This window comes from Rana temporaria, chromosome 12 (genome assembly GCF_905171775.1).
Source record: "Rana temporaria chromosome 12, aRanTem1.1, whole genome shotgun sequence".
Lineage (NCBI taxonomy): Eukaryota > Metazoa > Chordata > Amphibia > Anura > Ranidae > Rana > Rana temporaria.
The window spans coordinates 49,239,100-49,257,715 of NC_053500.1; the positions used below are offsets into that span (position 1 = coordinate 49,239,100).

General features: G+C 42.6%; 1 protein-coding gene across 2 annotated transcripts in view; it reads right to left on the minus strand.

The window, feature by feature from the left end:
• The window catches only part of SNF8 (SNF8 subunit of ESCRT-II), a 26,328-nt gene continuing 7,712 nt past the window's right edge, over nucleotides 1-18,616 (minus strand). For both annotated transcript variants that reach the window (XM_040331604.1, XM_040331603.1), the window contains exons 3-8: nucleotides 16,771-16,909; nucleotides 13,694-13,798; nucleotides 8,039-8,111; nucleotides 7,812-7,953; nucleotides 4,001-4,075; nucleotides 1-577 (exon numbers count right to left, since the gene is read on the minus strand). In XM_040331604.1, coding sequence (XP_040187538.1) covers nucleotides 440-577; nucleotides 4,001-4,075; nucleotides 7,812-7,953; nucleotides 8,039-8,111; nucleotides 13,694-13,798; nucleotides 16,771-16,909 — 672 coding nt within the window. In that variant the 3' untranslated portion in view covers nucleotides 1-439. The remainder of the gene's footprint in view (nucleotides 578-4,000; nucleotides 4,076-7,811; nucleotides 7,954-8,038; nucleotides 8,112-13,693; nucleotides 13,799-16,770; nucleotides 16,910-18,616) is intronic.

Consider the following 18,616-nt stretch of genomic DNA (forward strand, 5'->3'; position numbering starts at 1 on the left):
TTTTATTATTACAATATTTTATTGTAGAAAGTATAGTACAGTGGAATACAAGTTGTCTTTGTGCAGACTGATGGGGGACCAGTTTCTTCAATAAACTGTATACATTCCAGATCAATGTATTTCCAATTGGCCCTGGAGAAGGTACACTTCAGATACGTGGCTGGTTCAGTCTGTAGCACAGTAATCATTATATAGGAGAAAGGCCACTACTTGGCTGTGATTGAACTCCACTAATAAAATGTCCTCTGTTATCTATCAGTTAAAAGTCTTATTTGCACATGTAAACAGAGCTGCTAGATAAAAATGTCAGATATATCTGCTCCAGTCCCAGGCAAAAGGTAACCAAACACAAAAAAGAATCTGCTTCTTTCAGAGGTGGTTTGTTTTATAAGACAGAGGACTCTGAGGTAGTGGAGATTTCAATGCCCAGTGTCAGGTGTCATGGTGGTCCCTCGCTGGACTCCTCTGGAGTACTTCGATTAGAATAAAGTTCAGTAAAGAGACCTGGAAGCCAATACTGGGGGTCTCCAGCCGCCTGCAAATCTAGCCATGCCAAGCCTTCCTTCAGTAAGTGTTCCTAAATGGTGACAACAGTAAGATCACATTACCACAAAAACAGCTAAATCCTACAATTCTAAGGCTACAGCTAATACAGATGTTTTTTAGTAGATGTTTTTTCAATTGCACATGAAAAAAATAAATAAAACCCACTGAGAATAGAGCGTCGCTCGCTTGGCACCTCCTCTGTTTATAAAAGATCTTCTTTTAATCAATGAATACAAGGCATTCTCTGAATGGACGAGGGTATATTGTGATGTTAATCCGCCCCTCCTCTCCAGGTTCTCCAATCAGAAAGAGCTTTGTATTCATTGAAGAAAAAAAAAAAAAAAAAAAAAAGAATACAAAATGTTTTCTAAATAGAGGAAGTGCCGAACAAGCCAGTTCTTAGAGACCTGGCACACCAAATGCTGAGCTGCATTCTCTGAACCTGGAAGCACTTTATATTGAGAAGCATCATAAATAAAACCTAGTGCCCAAAAGTCACATTTCAGGAGAATTCATACAGCAGATAGTACTGTACAGTACAGGGGAGATTAGATACAGCCATGTAAATGCCACCACGACGCAGGCCCGATTGCCCCGTCATAAAATGAGTCTGGAGGGACTGAGTGACAGCAGAAGCTATGCCATGGCTCTAGATTAAAGGGATTGTAAAGTCTTTTTTTTTTAGTTAAAAATAAACACGTCATACTCATCTGCTCTGTGAAATGGTTTTGCCCAGAACAGCCCAGATCCTCCTTTTCTCGGGTCCCTCGTCGGCACTCCTGGACCCTCTCTCCTGTTAAGTACCACCACAGCAAGCAGCTTGCTCTGGGGGCACCCAAGCCGAACCACAGCTCCGTGAGACTTTACAAACATGTTATACTTCCCTGCTCTGTGCAGTTAGCCTTGCACAGAGCAGCCCCGATCCTCCTCTTCTTAGGTCCCTCTTTGGTGCTCCTGGCCCCTCCCTCCTGTTTAGTGCCCCCACAGCAAGCAACTTGCTATGGGGGCACCCGAGCCGAGTCACAGCTCCGTGAGACTTTACAAACATGTTATACTTCCCTGCTCTGTGCAGTTAGCCTTGCACAGAGCAGCCCCGATCCTCCTCTTCTTAGGTCCCTCTTTGGTGCTCCTGGCCCCTCCCTCCTGTTTAGTGCCCCCACAGCAAGCAACTTGCTATGGGGGCACCCGAGCCGAGTCACAGCTCCCGTGTCCATTCAGACAAGCGGCTGCGGCACGGCCACCTCTTTTTCCTGATTGGCCAGCTCACTTTGATTGACAGCAGTGGGAGCCAATGGCACCACTGCTCTGTCTCAACCAATCATGAGGGAGAGTCCCGGATAGCCAAGACACTTGTGGACATCGCTAGATACCGCTAAGGTAAGTATTAGGGGGGCTGCTGCACACAGAAGGCTTTTTATCTTAATATATAGAATACATTAAGATAAAAAAAACCTTCAGACTTTACAACTCCTTTAAGGACGCACCCTGCATTTATCCAACACATTACACAGAGCTCTGAAGGTTGCTGGAAAGCAGAGGTTGGTAAATTAAGTTCATCAACCAGACTAAATGCATTATATCCATTAGGATAAAAAGCGTTTTGTGTGCAGCAGCCCCCTAAGTGCTAGTTTAAATTTGCTTCAAAACAAGGCTTCGGACAGGCTTTGTTAAAGCTCTCTGAACGCCAATCAAATTTCCTGTCACTGAATAAAATGGTTAGCTTACAGTCCTGTTTACAACTATCTTTTGCTTGGTGCTTCATGGGGCTTTTGTTGGAGGCTTCAAGTGAGCTTTGCCATAGACTTCTATGGAGACTTTGAAGCACCACTAAAGCTACACAGGGAATAATTTTTGAAGCAAAGCAAAACAAGGTGCAAACAGGACTGTAAGCTAATCGCTTTATTTAGTGACACAAGCTTTGGCTACGTCCATAGAGCTTTAACAAAGCATGTCCGAAGCCTTGTTTTGAAGCAACTGTAAAACTGTTAATGTGTGTTGAAGCCAAAGCAAGTGTAAATGAGCCATAATACTTACTTGAGCCCAATGGCAATCTATTGATGTAGCACGAGAGTCTCAGCTGTCTGGGACTCTACCTTCTCATTGGCTCCCGCTGCTGTTAATCAAAGTCAATGGCCCGGATTCAGAAAGGAGATACGACGGCGTATCTCCGGATACGCCGTTGTATCTCTGAGTGCGGGCCGTCGTATCTATGCGACGGATTCATAGAATCCGTTACGCATTGATTTTCCTAAGATCCGACCGTCGTATCTTAGGCTGCATATTTACGCTGGCCGCTAGGTGGCGCTTCCGTATCTTTACGCAAGGAATATGCTAATTAGGTATTTACGCCAATTCAGAAACGTACGTCCGGCCGGCACATTTTTTTACGTCGTTTACGTTAGGCTTTTTCCGGCGTAAAGTTACCCCTGCTATATGAGGCGTAGCTAATGTTAAGTATGGACGTCGTTCCCACGTCGAGTTTTAAAAATTTCACGTTGTTTGCGTAAGTCGTTCGCGAATAGGGCTGTATGCAAGTTACGCTCACGTCTAAAGCAATGACGACTTGCGGCGTAATTTCGAGCATGCGCACTGTGATTCTTTCACGAACGGCGCATGAAAGACATACGTTACGCCGCCGTAACTAAGGGCGCAAGTCCTTTCTGCATACGGAACTTGCGCCCTGAGTTACGGCGGCCTACTGTATCTGAGCTACGTTATGCCGCGCCGACAGATACTGCAATGTATCTGAATCCGGCCCAATGACTGTTCAAGGCTAGGTTCACATATATGCAGGTATGCGTGTAAATCTAGCGCATTCCTGCACCAGCACGCAAACTGTGCTGCTATTTAGCAAACATGCAGGGATGCCATTAATTCTTAAAAGGCACCCACAGCACATTTTCCGGTGCGGGAAATTTCAAAAGCATCATGTGATTTTCCTGCAGCTGCGATTTGAAAAAAGGTGCAGACACCTTTCTCCTGCGTTTCCTGCATATACAGCAGCTCATTTCACATGATAAGACTGCTGTGCCTGCACAAATGCTAACTGCACCAATCGCATAAGTGTGAACCTAACCTATAGGTGACAAAAACATCTCAAAACAAAGCTCCTGAACAGACTGAGCCAACTGGCAGACTGGAAAATATTTAAAAGAATCCACGTACCAAAAATCAGCAACAATGGACTGACAATGACTGCCTCCACTACACCTCCACTGTCACGAACATGTGACAGGCAGCGTTAAAGTTTGTTGCCAAAAAGATTGTCGTCCATGAAATTACTACTACTTTAGTCGACTAAAACTAAAATGGCATTTTAGTCAAAAGACTGACTAAAAAGTAAATCTAAATGTAACGCCGGTGTCAGGCACACGTCAGTACAGGTCTGGGGATGCACCGGCATGTTACCACTGTCAGCCTGCCCAGAATCTTATACAGTACAGATTCAACTCACCAGCACATGCTTTGCTCTTTCTTTCTCCCAATTCAGACTTGAATGTATTTCACCAACTGTCACATAGCCCTTTTTCTGCAAGAAATAATAAGAATGGTGATTTATTGGGTAGCACTGAAATCAGGAGTTTAATTATCACCAAGAAGACAATCTGCATGAAGTTTGTATGATCCCCTGCCATTATGTAGGTTTTCTTCTAGTAGGCATTAGCTTCCTCTGGAACACAGAATAATATAAATGCTTGTATCTACTGGGTAAAGAAGTGCATAATGCATCAGTGCTTTATAAATATAGTAAAAAAAATAAAAAATTCACATTAAAATCTATTTTTAGCCCTCGTTCACATTAAATGCGGCGTTGAAATCAGGCGACTTCATCTGAAATCAAACAATTTCAAATCTGCATGTCAGTGCAAATTCATGTGCGACTTGGAAGACATCGGTGCAGCTTCATGCACAGATGTCTATGCAAGTCGTACCCAAAATCGAAAAAAGCAGTGCAGGAACTACTTTTTCAAATCGATGCTGCTCCGCAAATTGCATCAATTTGAACAGTGCCATTGCAAACAATATGGTGTTACTTGTCATGCAATTTGACCTGTCAGGCCAAAGTTCATGATTTTAGAACGTTTTTTTTTTTTTTTTAATTCGTATCGATGTGTTTTAAATAGGATAAAAAAAAAAAAAAAAAGCAAAAATGTGCACCATCGTTTCTGGGCTGTACTGAGGATACAAACATATATGTGGTATTGCTGTGATCGTGTCCTCTCCCCTCAGTAACATGGATCCGAGTGAGGGAAGCAACGGACAACGGAAGTGACATCAAACATCACTTCCGCCCAATGGTCTTAAAAGGGGATTTTCTCTTTTTTTTAATCTTATTTATTGCATTCAAGTATAAACTAGAGATTTGAGGTCTTTTTGACCCCAGATCTCACATTAAAGAGGTACCGTCATGCTTGTTTCCTTTTACAAGGGATTTTTACATTCCTTGTGATAGGAATAAAAGTGACCCCGTTCCACCAAGCTTTTATTTCAATTTTATTTGCTTTCATAAATGTTCCTTTGTTTAACCCCTTATTAACCCTTCATTTACTCGAATAAGCCTCAACTCCTTATGCTCCTCCATTTGATTAATTTTCCATTATGAAAATGTCTTTGGTGACGAAAACGTGTCTGAGGGGGTACGCGCTGACGTCACCACGTTTGCAGGACGGGAGTTTTGCATTGCAGCCGGCCGGCTTCATTTTACATGTTATCGTTTATCGTAATTCTAGTAAGTGTATTTCCTTTTTTATATTAAATGCTTCAATGGTACTACACTATCTAGTCCTTTAATTTCTTCCTGAGTAGTCATCTCATCCACGAGTCTTACGGAGTTCACGGTCCTAGCAGTGAGAGTTTGCATCCATCCATTTATCCATTCACTAGCCTGCAGTTGATTTTGAAGATCCTTGTCTGTATTGATAATGCTTACAGCTGCTTCAATCTGGTAAGAAGATTCCCTGTATGGTGGTGGTTCACATTGCGGTGGATTTGGGTGTCATTTCACCTGTTTTGATCTTACTATTGTCCAATATCTATTGTCTGGCAAGGAGACTCTTTGTGCGGTTGTGGTTCACTCATACAAGTTGTCAACACTGGGTGCAGTTGTTTCCTATACCCCATAGCATTGATCCTATCACAGGGTCACGCTATGTTTTTTATTTTCTCCTTACTTTGGGTTAACCACCTACGCATATTGTGGAGTCAACTTTCGCTGAAACCCATCAACACTGGAGGAGTTAGTACTGATGTGCTAACCAAAGGCCTGGGCTGGGCTGGGTTATAGCCATCTGCCACATTGGCTTGCTTTCTGGTAAGCATACAATTTATCAGGTTGATTTAGGACCCAGGACCCAGGAAGTCGTGCTTTTTTTATACCAGCTTTCCTTATAGGACTTACCATTGAAGCATCATTTTGGGCTCATTAGCGCAATTTTTTCTTTTAAATTAATTTTCATGCTCATTTTTTTTCTTTACTCCTATTATACAAACTTTGAATAATGAAAACTTTTTTTGTTTGCTTTGTTTGTTAATATTTGTAAACACATTATATATATATATATATACACATAAACAAAAAATATATATATATATATATATAAAAAGTGAATATTACCGCGCTTATCAGGGGAGAAAACAAGGAGGGAGGGGGGGGGGGGGGGGAGGGGTGAGGGTACAGCTGCGGCACTGAAAGGTGTATCAAACCATACGTAATTGTAAATAGGGAAGGTAGTGCTGCGCTAATGGGTGGTGGATGGGTAAGTGTATGGACAGGTGGGGGAAGGGAATAAGATTGGTATAGCTGAAAATGAGAGCAGTATAACCAAAAATAGCATAAACAAAGAATAATCAGTGAACAATACTGGTGCAAATCATATAACTCCACACATTTCTCTTGGTGTGATAAATACACTAAAAAATGAGGTAATGAATAGTGCAAAAAATTATATATAACACAACACCCAAATAGCTGTGATGGGTAACAATATTAAACAGGTGATAAACAGTCCTTGAACAAGGCTTAAGCTGTGTCAACAAATTATATATATATATATATATATATATATATATATATATATATATATATATATATATATATATATATATATATATATATATATATATATATATATATATATATATATATATATATATATATATATATATATATATATATACACACAAATATATAAATAATCATTTGAAAGTCCAAAAAATGAGAAAAAGGTGCTGGTGTAGGTCCACAGTGTGAGGTTATAAGTGGGTAGATATCCAGTGATCCTTTTAAGATGAATAAGGACAATTACGTAATTGTTATATTAGTACAGTGGAATAAGTCTGGGACGAGACTTCCAAGGAGGACCTGTCGTTCCTGGATCAGAGCCCATCTGGTTAACCATCTAATGTGGTTGGATCTATATGCTGTTACCTTACAGCAGTAAGGTAAGGGGACATCCTTATTCATCTTAAAAGGATCACTGGATATCTACCCACTTATAACCTCACACTGCGGACCTACACCAGCACCTTTTTCTCATTTTTTGGACTTTCAAATGATTATATATATATATATATATATATATATATATATATATATATATATATATATATATATATATATATATATATATATATATATATATATATATATATATATATATATATATTTTTGTTGACACAGCTTAAGCCTTGTTCAAGGACTGTTTATCACCTGTTTAATATTGTTACCCATCACAGCTATTTGGGTGTTGTGTTATATATAATTTTTTGCACTATTCATTACCTCATTTTTTAGTGTATTTATCACACCAAGAGAAATGTGTGGAGTTATATGATTTGCACCAGTATTGTTCACGGATTATTCTTTGTTTATGCTATTTTTGGTTATACTGCTCTCATTTTCAGCTATACCAATATTATTCCCTTCCCCCACCTGTCCATACACTTACCCATCCACCACCCATTAGCGCAGCACTACCTTCCCTATTTACATATATATATATATATACACACAATTTCATTTGTAAATAACTTTTCAATGTTTTGTACCATCGCTGACAGCTGAAGTATAAACAAAACAGTTGCGGTAGGCATCAGTATAGGGCAGAAACAACTACTCGATTAAAGGTATTTTGTTTTTCACAATTCCAGGATTATGTGATGATCACACAAAGTATTGTTTCTAAAACAAATACATTTTGACGCAATAGAGCCCAGTACTGTAAAATGATTCAAGCTGCAAGACAAAGCCTTTGATTTGTACCAACCTCTGCCAGCTGTAGCACCACGGTGTGATCCATGTTCAGCTCTGCAGGAACCGACTGCACCAGGTAAGATCCACCCACAGGGATGATGCCAAAACCACTACCTAGGACTTTGAGTTTTTTGATTGCTCTGATGATATCATCTCTGAAATAAGAAAGTATGCCAATGACTCTGCTGTATTGGCCATTTGGCTGCCTAGGACTCTGTGAAAGAGAGGAAGAATGCTTACTGACTGACGTCCTGAGCGAGCTTCCCTCTTCCCTTTAGAACTTGCTGGTGCAGTTCACCTAATGTGATCAGACCTAGGGAAAAAATAAAAAACACACAGGACTAAACATTTTCAATAAAGAAAGACTAGAGCCATTACTGCAGCGATCTGCCAGATGCCATCTTTTATTCTTCAATCTAAACAGGTAAGTCACAGCTGGAAACTAAATGGTCCCTGTACTATAACCTAACCAAGAAAAATGACTGCAGGAATCTGATTGGTTGGGATCGGCAATGCATTTCATCCTGCTTTGACAAAACATCCCCTCTGGATTCTCTTTAACCACTTGAGCCCCGCGCTATTGACAAAAGACGTCAACAGCGCGGTTCTCAGGTGCCAAGTGGACGTCTTTGGACGTCATTTGAAAGCAGTATCCGCACGCACCACTGGGGGGCAGGCGGCGGGTAACCACTGTGCCGCCGCATCGCTGGGGACCTGATGCGTGTACCTGGCGGCCGCGATGTCCGCCGGGTACACGCGATCTTTGGTGACACAGCCGGTAACAGCAGGGACGTGGAGCTCTGTGTGTAAACACAGAGCTCCACGTGCTGTTAGAGAAGAGGAGACCGATCTGTGTCTCTTGTACATAGAGACACAGCATCGGTCACCTCCCCCAGTCCCCCCCTCCCCCTCACACAGTTAGAACACACCCAGGCTACACATTTAACCCCTTCCTCACCCCCTAGTGTTAACCCCTTCACTGCCAGTCACATTTATACAGTAATTAGTGCATTTTTATAGCACTGATCGCTGAATAAATGTGAATGGTCCCAAAATTGTGTCAAAAGTGTCCGATACGTCCGTCGCAATATCGCAGTCCCAATAAAAATCGCAGATCGCCGCCATTACTAGTAAAAAAAAAAAAGAAGAATGAAAAAAAATCATAATTCTGTTCCCCATTTTGTAGGCGCTATAACTTTTGCGCAAACCAGTCGCTTATTGCGATTTTTTTTTTTTTTTTACAAAAATATGTCGAAAAATACGTATCAGCCTTAACTGAGAAAAAAAATAGTTTTTAAAAAAAAAAAAAAAAAAAAATGGGATATTTATTATAGCAACAAGTAAAAAAAAAATATATATTTTTTTTAAAATTGACGCTCTTTTTTTGTTTATAGCGCAAAAAATAAAAACCGCAGAGGTGATCAAATACCACCAAAAGAAAGCTCTATTTGTGGCGAAAAAAGGACGCCAATTTTGTTTGGGAGCCACGTCGCACGACCGCGCAAATGTCAGTTAAAGCGACGCAGTGCCGGAAGCTGAAATTTTGCCTGGGAACGAAGGGGGTTTATGTGCCCAGTAAGCAAGTGGTTAAAATGGTGGAAAGCGGAAGCATTGGGACCTGTTCAGCTTCCAGCTGTTATTCTTCACACGTGTTAGAAAATCAATGAAAGCCAACAAATGATAAAATTGGAAAAAAAGACAAAATAAGTGTATAAAATACTTAGGTTACAGATAATAGTGGAAAATGTATGACATTGAGCATAAAAGAGATAAAAACAATATTTGCACAATAGAACAAACATTAGCACACAGAAGAAAGTCTATACTGTGCTGTAAAAAAAGTATTCTCCCTGTAAGCAATCAGTTACATTTCCATTACTAAAAATAGAAACATGATGCAATTATAACAGCAAAGGTGTGACATGGGAATAATATTGCTGTTTAAACAGCTGTCAGATAAATAAATATCTCTATGTAATTTAGTGGTTTCCCTAGAAGTCAGCTTTAAAAGAGAAGTGTGGGATTTAAAAAAAGATTTTTAAAAATAATTACCTAGGTAGATGCAGAATCGATCAATGCTGCATCTGTTTATCACCGCCCCCAAGACTAAGAACTGAGCGATAAAAAGACCAGTAAATCGCTCAGTTCTCAGTCTTCAGTGAGCCGGTGACTGTCACTGGCCCTCTGCTCCTCCAGCGCTCACTGGAGCACTGGACCGTGGAGAGGGCAGGAGCGGCTGGCTTAGGCTCCAGCTGTTGATCTTAACAATAAAGTCAAGATCCCTCCAGTGTCTGGAATGGTTCGGGGATATCAGCCAACAGTGGACTTTAGCCCACGATTGGCCGAATCTGGACTACGTGCACTCCTGTGAAGATCAGGAGAAGCCCTACTTCTCCATTAAAGTCAAACATCACAATGATGAGTGGGTCAATGTCTGCATCAATCATATCATGTTAAACCCATTCAGCCATGGTCTGGCATAAGAGTACTGCCAGATCCAGATGCAAGGCAGAGTCTGCCAAAAAGAACATGGCCCTTGAAAAAAAAAAAAAATGAATAAAAATAAAATAAATAAAAAACACCACTATAAAAGAGCATATTAAGGGAAGGGGTTTTTGCAGGCCTCGGACCTGGTTCACACCTATGATGTTGTCTTTTGGTCCATTTCACCAGTGCTTTTTGCGGTACGTTTTGCGTTTTTGCACCCTTATTTCTCATTTGTTTTTTAATGAGATGTCTTTGTTTCTAGGCAGATTACAAAACGCATCAAAAATGTACTACATGCGTTTCCACAGTGTGTCCATTGATGTCGATTCAACCAAAAATGCACCATATTGCGCTAAAAAAAAAAAGTCCATGACACTTTACAAAAATGCAGCAGCTGAAAAATGCATAGATATGAACATGCCCCATAGAAAACCATGGTAAATTGACTGTAGTGTGTTGCTGCAAAATGCAAAAAATAAAACAAAACACACACCATACATCGGTGTGAACCAAGCCTAAGACAGACCATAGATGGTGTAAACTTGGCATGGATTCCCCCATCGACACAGTCAATGCTGACAAGAGAATCTCTTCTGTCGAGCAACTGTTTGCTTCCGGCAAGGGGAGGGGGAAGTCACCCCCCCTGGGAGAAGACATCAATTATCGCAAGCGGCTATAGCTTGTGTGATATTATGTGATAATCGCAAAATAATCTGGCAGACTGGTTGAACCAAGTTGATCAATCGATCAACTTGGTACATTCAGCATGCCCATTAATGGTTGAAATCTCGTCCGGTTCCTGCTGAACCATTTGGAATTCAAACCACAAGTCTTAGTGGCCCTGTAGGAGCCAAGGTCAGACAGCACTAGTAAATTGATCTTCCAGTTTTTCCTTAAAGGGGTGGTTCCCCCTAAAACACATTTCTAACAATAGATTCGTAAGACCCGTTACACTGCGGGTAGGCTGGCTTTTTTTTTTTTTTTTTTTAGTACATACCGACATCTCGGCGTTTCGTCCCTTGTCAGTGGGCGTTCCTAGTTGATTGACGTTCCTCGGACGGGCGCATACGTGACGTCACGACTTTCCGAAAGAAGCCGAACGTCGCTGCGCAGGTGCCGTATAGAGCCGACTCTATACGGCGCATGCGCAATGACGTTCGGCTTCTGTCGGAAAGTCGTGACGTCACGTATGCGCCCGTCCGAGGAACGTCAATCAAATAGGAACGCCCACCGCCAAGGGACGAGACGCCGAGATCTCGGTATGTACGAAAAAAAAAAAAAGCCAGCCTACCCGCAGTGTAACGGGTCTTACGAATCTATCGTTAGAAATGTGTTTTAGGGGGAACCACCGCTTTAAGGGCAAAACTCCTAATTTAAGAATGATAGCAGAAGACTGCTTACCAGTCAGAGATTTGGCATTGGACAAAGTTTCCACAGCCAAAGGCATGGCAGCAGCCAGGGCTGCAGGTATCTCAGGTGCTATAGGGGAAAGGGAAGTAGCATGTTTGCGGCCTCTACAGTCAGAGTTTTAACTGTGCAAAGTCTTAGATGACTGTGTAAAAAATAACTCCTCAGAGTGGGGAGCAGGCTGAGCAACACCCGAGGAAGACAGGATATATTTCAACAAGACACATGATTCTACACTATGTAAACTGGCTCATCAGGGGGAACACTGCAGCAGTAGCGTGGGTTGTCAGAGCCCGGGGCAAGACAAGAAATTTGCGTCCCCCTAACATATGGACTTTTAGTCCCTTCCCTTCCTACAATAGTACTGACCAGCCAAATTCCTACAATGACCACTACACTAACCTCTACACTGACCTACATGATTCCTAGACTGATCACTACACTGACCTACCTGTCCACTACATTGACCACTACACTAAACTGTCCACTACAATTGACACTACACTGACACCACTACACCACACACTACACTGACCACTGCAACACACACTACACTGACCACTGCAACACACACTACACTACACAGACCAGTGTAGTGTAGTCTGTGTTGCAGTGGTCAGTGTAGGGTAGTGTGTGTTTCAGTGGTCAGTGTAGTGTAGTCTGTGTTCCAGTGGTCAGTGTAGGGTAGTGTGTGTTTCAGTGGTCAGTGTAGTGTAGTCTGTGTTGCAGTGGTCAGTGTAGGGTAGTGTGTGTTTCAGTGGTCAGTGTAGTGTAGTCTGTGTTCCAGTGGTCAGTGTAGGGTAGTGTGTGTTTCAGTGGTCAGTGTAGTGTAGTCTGTGTTCCAGTGGTCAGTGTAGGGTAGTGTGTGTTTCAGTGGTCAGTGTAGTGTAGTCTGTGTTGCAGTGGTCAGTGTAGGGTAGTGTGTGTTTCAGTGGTCAGTGTAGTGTAGTCTGTGTTGCAGTGGTCAGTGTAGTGTAGTCTGTGTTGCAGTGACTACTGCAACACACACTACACTGACCACTGCAACACACACTACACTGACCACCAGTGTAACAGAGCGAGTACTCAGTGTCCATACAGGCCGACGGTCACTGCGGACACTGCAGTGAGTGACTGAACAGTGCAGAAATAGTGAAGACGATGATACTGCAGCTGAAGACAAAGTGTTCAGTGTTACCGGCCGCGGCGCTGGAGCCTAAGCCGCAACTTGTTTTTTTATAGCTCACAGTCTCCTTAACTAATCTCCCGCCTGTCACTGCGCCCCTCCAAATGTTGCGCCCGGGGCAACGGTCCCCCTGGGCCCCCCTCCCCCATGCTACACCACTGCACTGCAGGATGACCCTGACCCCAGTGTGCTGGGGACACATGGTACAGCTGGACTGTCCCACTGTGTCTATAACTACAAGTGAAGTCATCAACAGACAGGCTCAAGCTAAGAGCCTGGGCTTCTGGCAGACAAGCCCGGAGGGTGAAGCAGGTGACCAAGGACCAGTGCAGACAGGAAGTAGGAACTGATCATGGATCAAAGTTCTATGTTTTCTCAAAGCAGGAGCAGAGAGATGCTTCCTCGATTATGGCTGGTGGGAAAGAGGCTGGAGTGCATGCAACACTACACCCAGAGCAATTACATCAGCACTCTGCTTTAACCTCTTTCACAGTAAGTCAGCAGGAAATGAAAATGAGGTGCACAACATCTAATAAAAATGAGAGAACTCCCAATGCCTGGTCCAAATGGCCTACTCACAGGAGGGAGTCCTCAGAGACACAGCAAGTCCAACACTAACAGCTCTGAATCTGTAAAGTGCTCTGCAGATACCTTTGTTTGGCAATCCTCCTGACGGTGGCAGCATAACCCAAAGGTTTAACATTGGCTGCGTCTCTCAATAGACAAGAAATGACAATGTATTTAGTAACTCAAGTGCTGGCTACTGGAATGGGCACTGCAATCAATTATAAATAAATTAAATAACTTTTTATCAAAACACTCCTCCCTGCACTCACCTCCGTTATGGTGCTTTAGAGCCAAGCAGACTTCAACTATCTGCACACCCAGCTCATAATAAAAGTCACCCACGCCAAGCATTTCTGACCAAAATCCTTTCCCAGCTGAAAAGGCAAAAAATTATGAATTAATAACAAAATCAAAGAAAAAATACTTTAAAACATGGTCACAGCTTTAGCCATTAACAGATATGTGCACTTATTTCCTCCCCCCCCCCCTTCTTCTGGCCTAACCTAACCCACCCTTCCCACAGATGCAAACTTATCTCGATCTGTTAAGTGGTGCACCGGGTACGCCTGCACATTTCAGCTCATGCCAAGGAGTTAAAGGGAATGTTTAGGGGTTTTGAATTTTTTATTTTATTAATGTTATAAGAAAGACAAAAAGTCAAAAAACATTTACTGACCAGTAAGTATGAAATATTACATACAGTGGGTACGGAAAGTATTCAGACCCCCTTACATTTTTCACTCTGTTATATTGCAGCCATTTGCTAATATCATTTGAAGTTATTGTTTTCCCTCATTAATGTACACACAGCACCCCATAGTGACAGAAAAACAGAATTGTTGAAATTTTTGCAGATTTATAAAAAAAAGAAAAACTGAAATATCACCCGGTCCTAAGTAATCAGACCCTTTGCTGTGGCTCTCATATATAACTCAGGTGCTGTCCATTTCTTCTGATCATCCCTGAGATGCTTCTACACCTTCATTGGAGTCCAGCTGTGTTGGATTATACTGATTGGACTTGATTAGGAAAGCCACACACCTGTCTATAGAAGACCTTACAGCTCACAGTGCATGTCGGAGCAAATGAGAATCAGGAGGTCACAGGAACTGCCTGAGGAGTGGCAAGGCACAGATCAAGGTTACAAAAAAATTCTGCTGCACTTAAAGGATCACTAAAGGAAAAACATTTTTTTGGCTGAAATGACTGTTTACAGGGTATAGAGACATAATAGTTAACCGATTCCTTTTAAAAAGGATTAAAAATAGATACAAATCAATCATATAATGTGCCTCTTAGATGCAAAAACGAAACTGAAAGTAGTTTAGTCTTTGCGTGTTATTTTATGCCTCTGTGCTGGACAGTGCCATAGAGAGTCATGGCTAGGAAAACAAAACTAAACTCTGCCATGACTTTTTTCATACGGAGCCAGACAACCAGGAAGTGTCCAGAACAGAGCAGTTTTACAGCAAAAACGAGCAATGAGGACATGAAACCAGGACTGCAGTAAGGTAAAGGAAGCTATTTAGCTAAAAAAAAATTCCTTTAGTGACCCTTTAAGGTTCTTAAGAGCACAGTGGCCTCCATAATCCTTGAATGGAAGACGTTTGGGACGACCAGAACCCTTCCTGGAGTGGCCATCCGGCCAAACTGAGCTATCGAGGGAGAAAAGAGCCTTGGTGAGAGAGGTAAAGAAGAACCCAAAGATCACTGTGGCTGAGCTCCAGAGATGCAGTCGGGAGATGGGAGAAAGTTGTAGGAAGTCAACCATCACTGCAGCCCTCCATCAGTCTGCTCTATGGCAGAGTGGCCCGACGGAAGACTCTCCTCAGTGCAGGACACATGAAAGCCTGCATGGAGTTTGCTGAAAAACACCTGAAGGACTCCAAGATGGTGAGAAATAAAATTCTCTGGTCTGATGAGACCAAGATAGAACTTTTTGGCCTTAATTCTAAACCTGTTTAATACAGTCCCAACAGTGAAGCATGGTGGTGGCAGCATCATGCTGTGGGGTGTTTTTCAGCTCCAGGGACAGGACGACTGGTTGCAATCAAGGGAAAGATGAATGCGGCCAAGTACAGGGATATCCTGGACGAAAACCTTCTCCAGAGTGCTCAGGACCTCAGACTGGGCCGAAGGTTTACCTTCCAACAAGACAATGACCCTAAGAACACAGCTAAAATAATGTAGGAGTGGCTTCACAACAACTCCGTGACTGTTCTTGAATGGCCCAGCCACAGCCCTGACTTAAACCCAATTGAGCATCTCTGGAGAGACCTAAAAATGCTGGTCCACCAATGTTTACCATCCAACCTGACAGAACTGGAGAGGATTAGATCAAAAGGAGCTTCTACTAAATACTGAGCAAAGGGTCTGAATACTTAGGACTGTGTGATATTTCACTTTTTCTTTTTTAATAAATCTGCAAAAATGTCAACAATTCTGTGTTTTTCTGTCACTATGGGGTGTACATTAATGAGGGGGAAAAAAAAATGAACTTAAAATGATTTTAGCAAATGGCTGCACGGTTGGCATTTTGTGCACACTGACGTGGTTTGAGGAGTGGAGGGAGAACACAGTTTTAAAATACTTAATGTGCTGGCCCATAAAATAGTTTCTGGCCTAGGCCAATATAATGTCATACATCCCTGGAGTCTGTGTTTTTTTTTTTTTCTCTGGAGGAGGGGCTTTCTCAACGAAAGTACACCCTCTTGCCAGCATGCCTAAGCCAAGGGAAGATGGATTTCAGGAAGTAAGTGCTACATTAATGATCTTTGCTTATGCAAAGTGGCTGTGGCTAAAAGGAAGGGGGTACGATATGGATAAATGGGAGAGTTTGCTCTGAACTTTAAGCATTAAACAGCATCGATTTGATATGCTCAAATACAGATTTAGTTCAATTTAACTATACTACTATCACAAGGGATAGTAACACTGCAATAGTAAATACAGCCCTAAAATTATCACAAAAGAGATTGGGGAGCAAAGGTTCCCCGGTCTCTCGCTTCTCTCCATCCTGACTGAGCAAGGATGTTCCAGGCTCCTACAGGACACAGGTGAGTGGAGGAGTGGAAGAGGATTTGCCCCTTTTACAGTATCATAGAAGTAGAACCTCTGATGCAGCGAGGACTGGCTTTAAACTACATTGCTCTCCACTGTGCCATGCAACCTTTACATCAGCTTTCCCCTTGCCGCTTCTGCTTTGGCGCACATGAGCTACTACAGGCCCTATTGCTGATAATTGTGACGACACCCAATGCTCAGAATATGTAGTGTGCACGTGTGTGAAGGTTCAGCCAAGGTAGGAACTGAAGTGAAAAGACAGACAGAAAGTTCATCAACTTACAGGCCAGAGGATCCACTCCAATTGTCGCACACATATCTTGGAACTGGACCCTGAACTGAGAATTCTTCCGGATTTCTTGCTTGTGTTTACTAGCAAACTCTTCTAGATTCGTTTTAAACATCTCCAACTGTTTTGACATCTGTAACACAGGAAAGAGCAGATTCAAAATGCTTTTCAATCGAACAAATCCAACCACACTGGTTCCCTACCATTCATTTTGAAGAAAAATTTATAGTAAACCGTCATCAAAATTGCAAACTTAGGACTCTTTCAGATAGATGGTAATACTTACCAACCTCTAAAAAGTGATCCAGGACTTATTGCTTTTCAGAGGATGGTACAGCAGCAGCTTGCAGGCACTCAGGATGTGCTCCCGTTGCCTACTGTCTGTTTTTTTTTTTTAATGGCTGAACAGCAATTTTCTCGACTTTGAATTGGGCATAGCGTTTCTGCACATCAGACAAAAAAAATCAGGATAAAAGGAGATGCAGGCTCCATTAAACTGCACATTCTGTTTTTCTCTGGCCAGACGAAGAATAAGCTCTCTGTAATGTAACATGCGCACCAAGATGGGTCACGGGGGACGCCCCGGGGCAAGGGGCCGCATGGGAACCCTGTGAGCCCTCTCCACCGCGTAAAGGGCCGTAAACGCCTTCTTCCCAAATACCTCCAGCAGCCACTTCTCAAAGTACTCGGTGGGGTCCCTACCCTCCATTTTCTCTGGGAGACAGACTATGGGGACATTGTTGCGCCTCATCCTATTCGAGGTCATCAGCTTGTTGATTGACCATTCTAGCATTTTGCTTAGCGTCTCTCATCAGAGGGGGGAGCTTATCCTCCATATCGCTAATCCTGCTAACTGCAGTTCTCTCTCTGATCTTTTGTAGGTCTGGTCTTATCAGGGAGACTTTGTTAGACCAAAACATGAGCTTGCAAGGTATTCACTGAGGCAGTGCATTTGTTAACAGCTTTCAGGATCTCAGCTAGTGTGGGCTGAGCAGGTTCCTCATCCTGCTCCTCTGCCATGCTGTCAGCAGCTGCGTGGTCAGGAGAGTCTTCCTCCACGTCCCCCTGTGGAGATAGCTCCCCCTCAGGCACCCCCCCCCCTCCTCTGCTGAGTCTGCCATGTTCAAGACCCTGACAGTTTCTGAGCATAGTACCTTATGTCCTTAGGGTCACCGCTGGTGCTCTTAGGGGTTTTCGGAGGCTTACTCACTGAGTCCTTGAGCTTCTCAGTGCCGCGCTGCCAAGTTCCCGCAGCGGCGCCATGTTGGATTTCTGAGCGCTGACCCTCTTCTTTATTCTTACCCCGCAGCCCCATCATTATGAGTTCCGCCTGCACAGGTACCTCCGCTGGGTCCCCTTAGGTTCTTGAGTCGGTCTGTGGCCGACAGGGCAAAGAAGCCGGGAGCAGGATTACTTCAGGATACCACGCAGGAGCTCTGTGAGGAAGCTGCTTCTCAAATGCCGGTCCAGGCCACGCCCCGAACAGCAATTTTCAATTCAACCACAACTCCAGGCCCCTGGATTCTTCAATAGCATTATTATCTCTGGTCACATGAATAGTTATTTCACCGTTGAGTGGTAAATATACCATTATGGATTTATTTAACAATAAATATGTTGTTTTTCTAAACTTTAAATTATGTAATGTATGTATATTTAGAGCCAATTGTCCCCCTGACCGAACAGAGGTCGAAACGCGTCTGGGCTCACACACCCCATAGCACATGCTATGTAACGATGTGCACAATTATGTTCTTTTATTGCATTAAATTGTATTTGTACTGTACATATACTGCATCATTGGACCAGATTAAATTCTATTGTATTTTATTCATGCTAC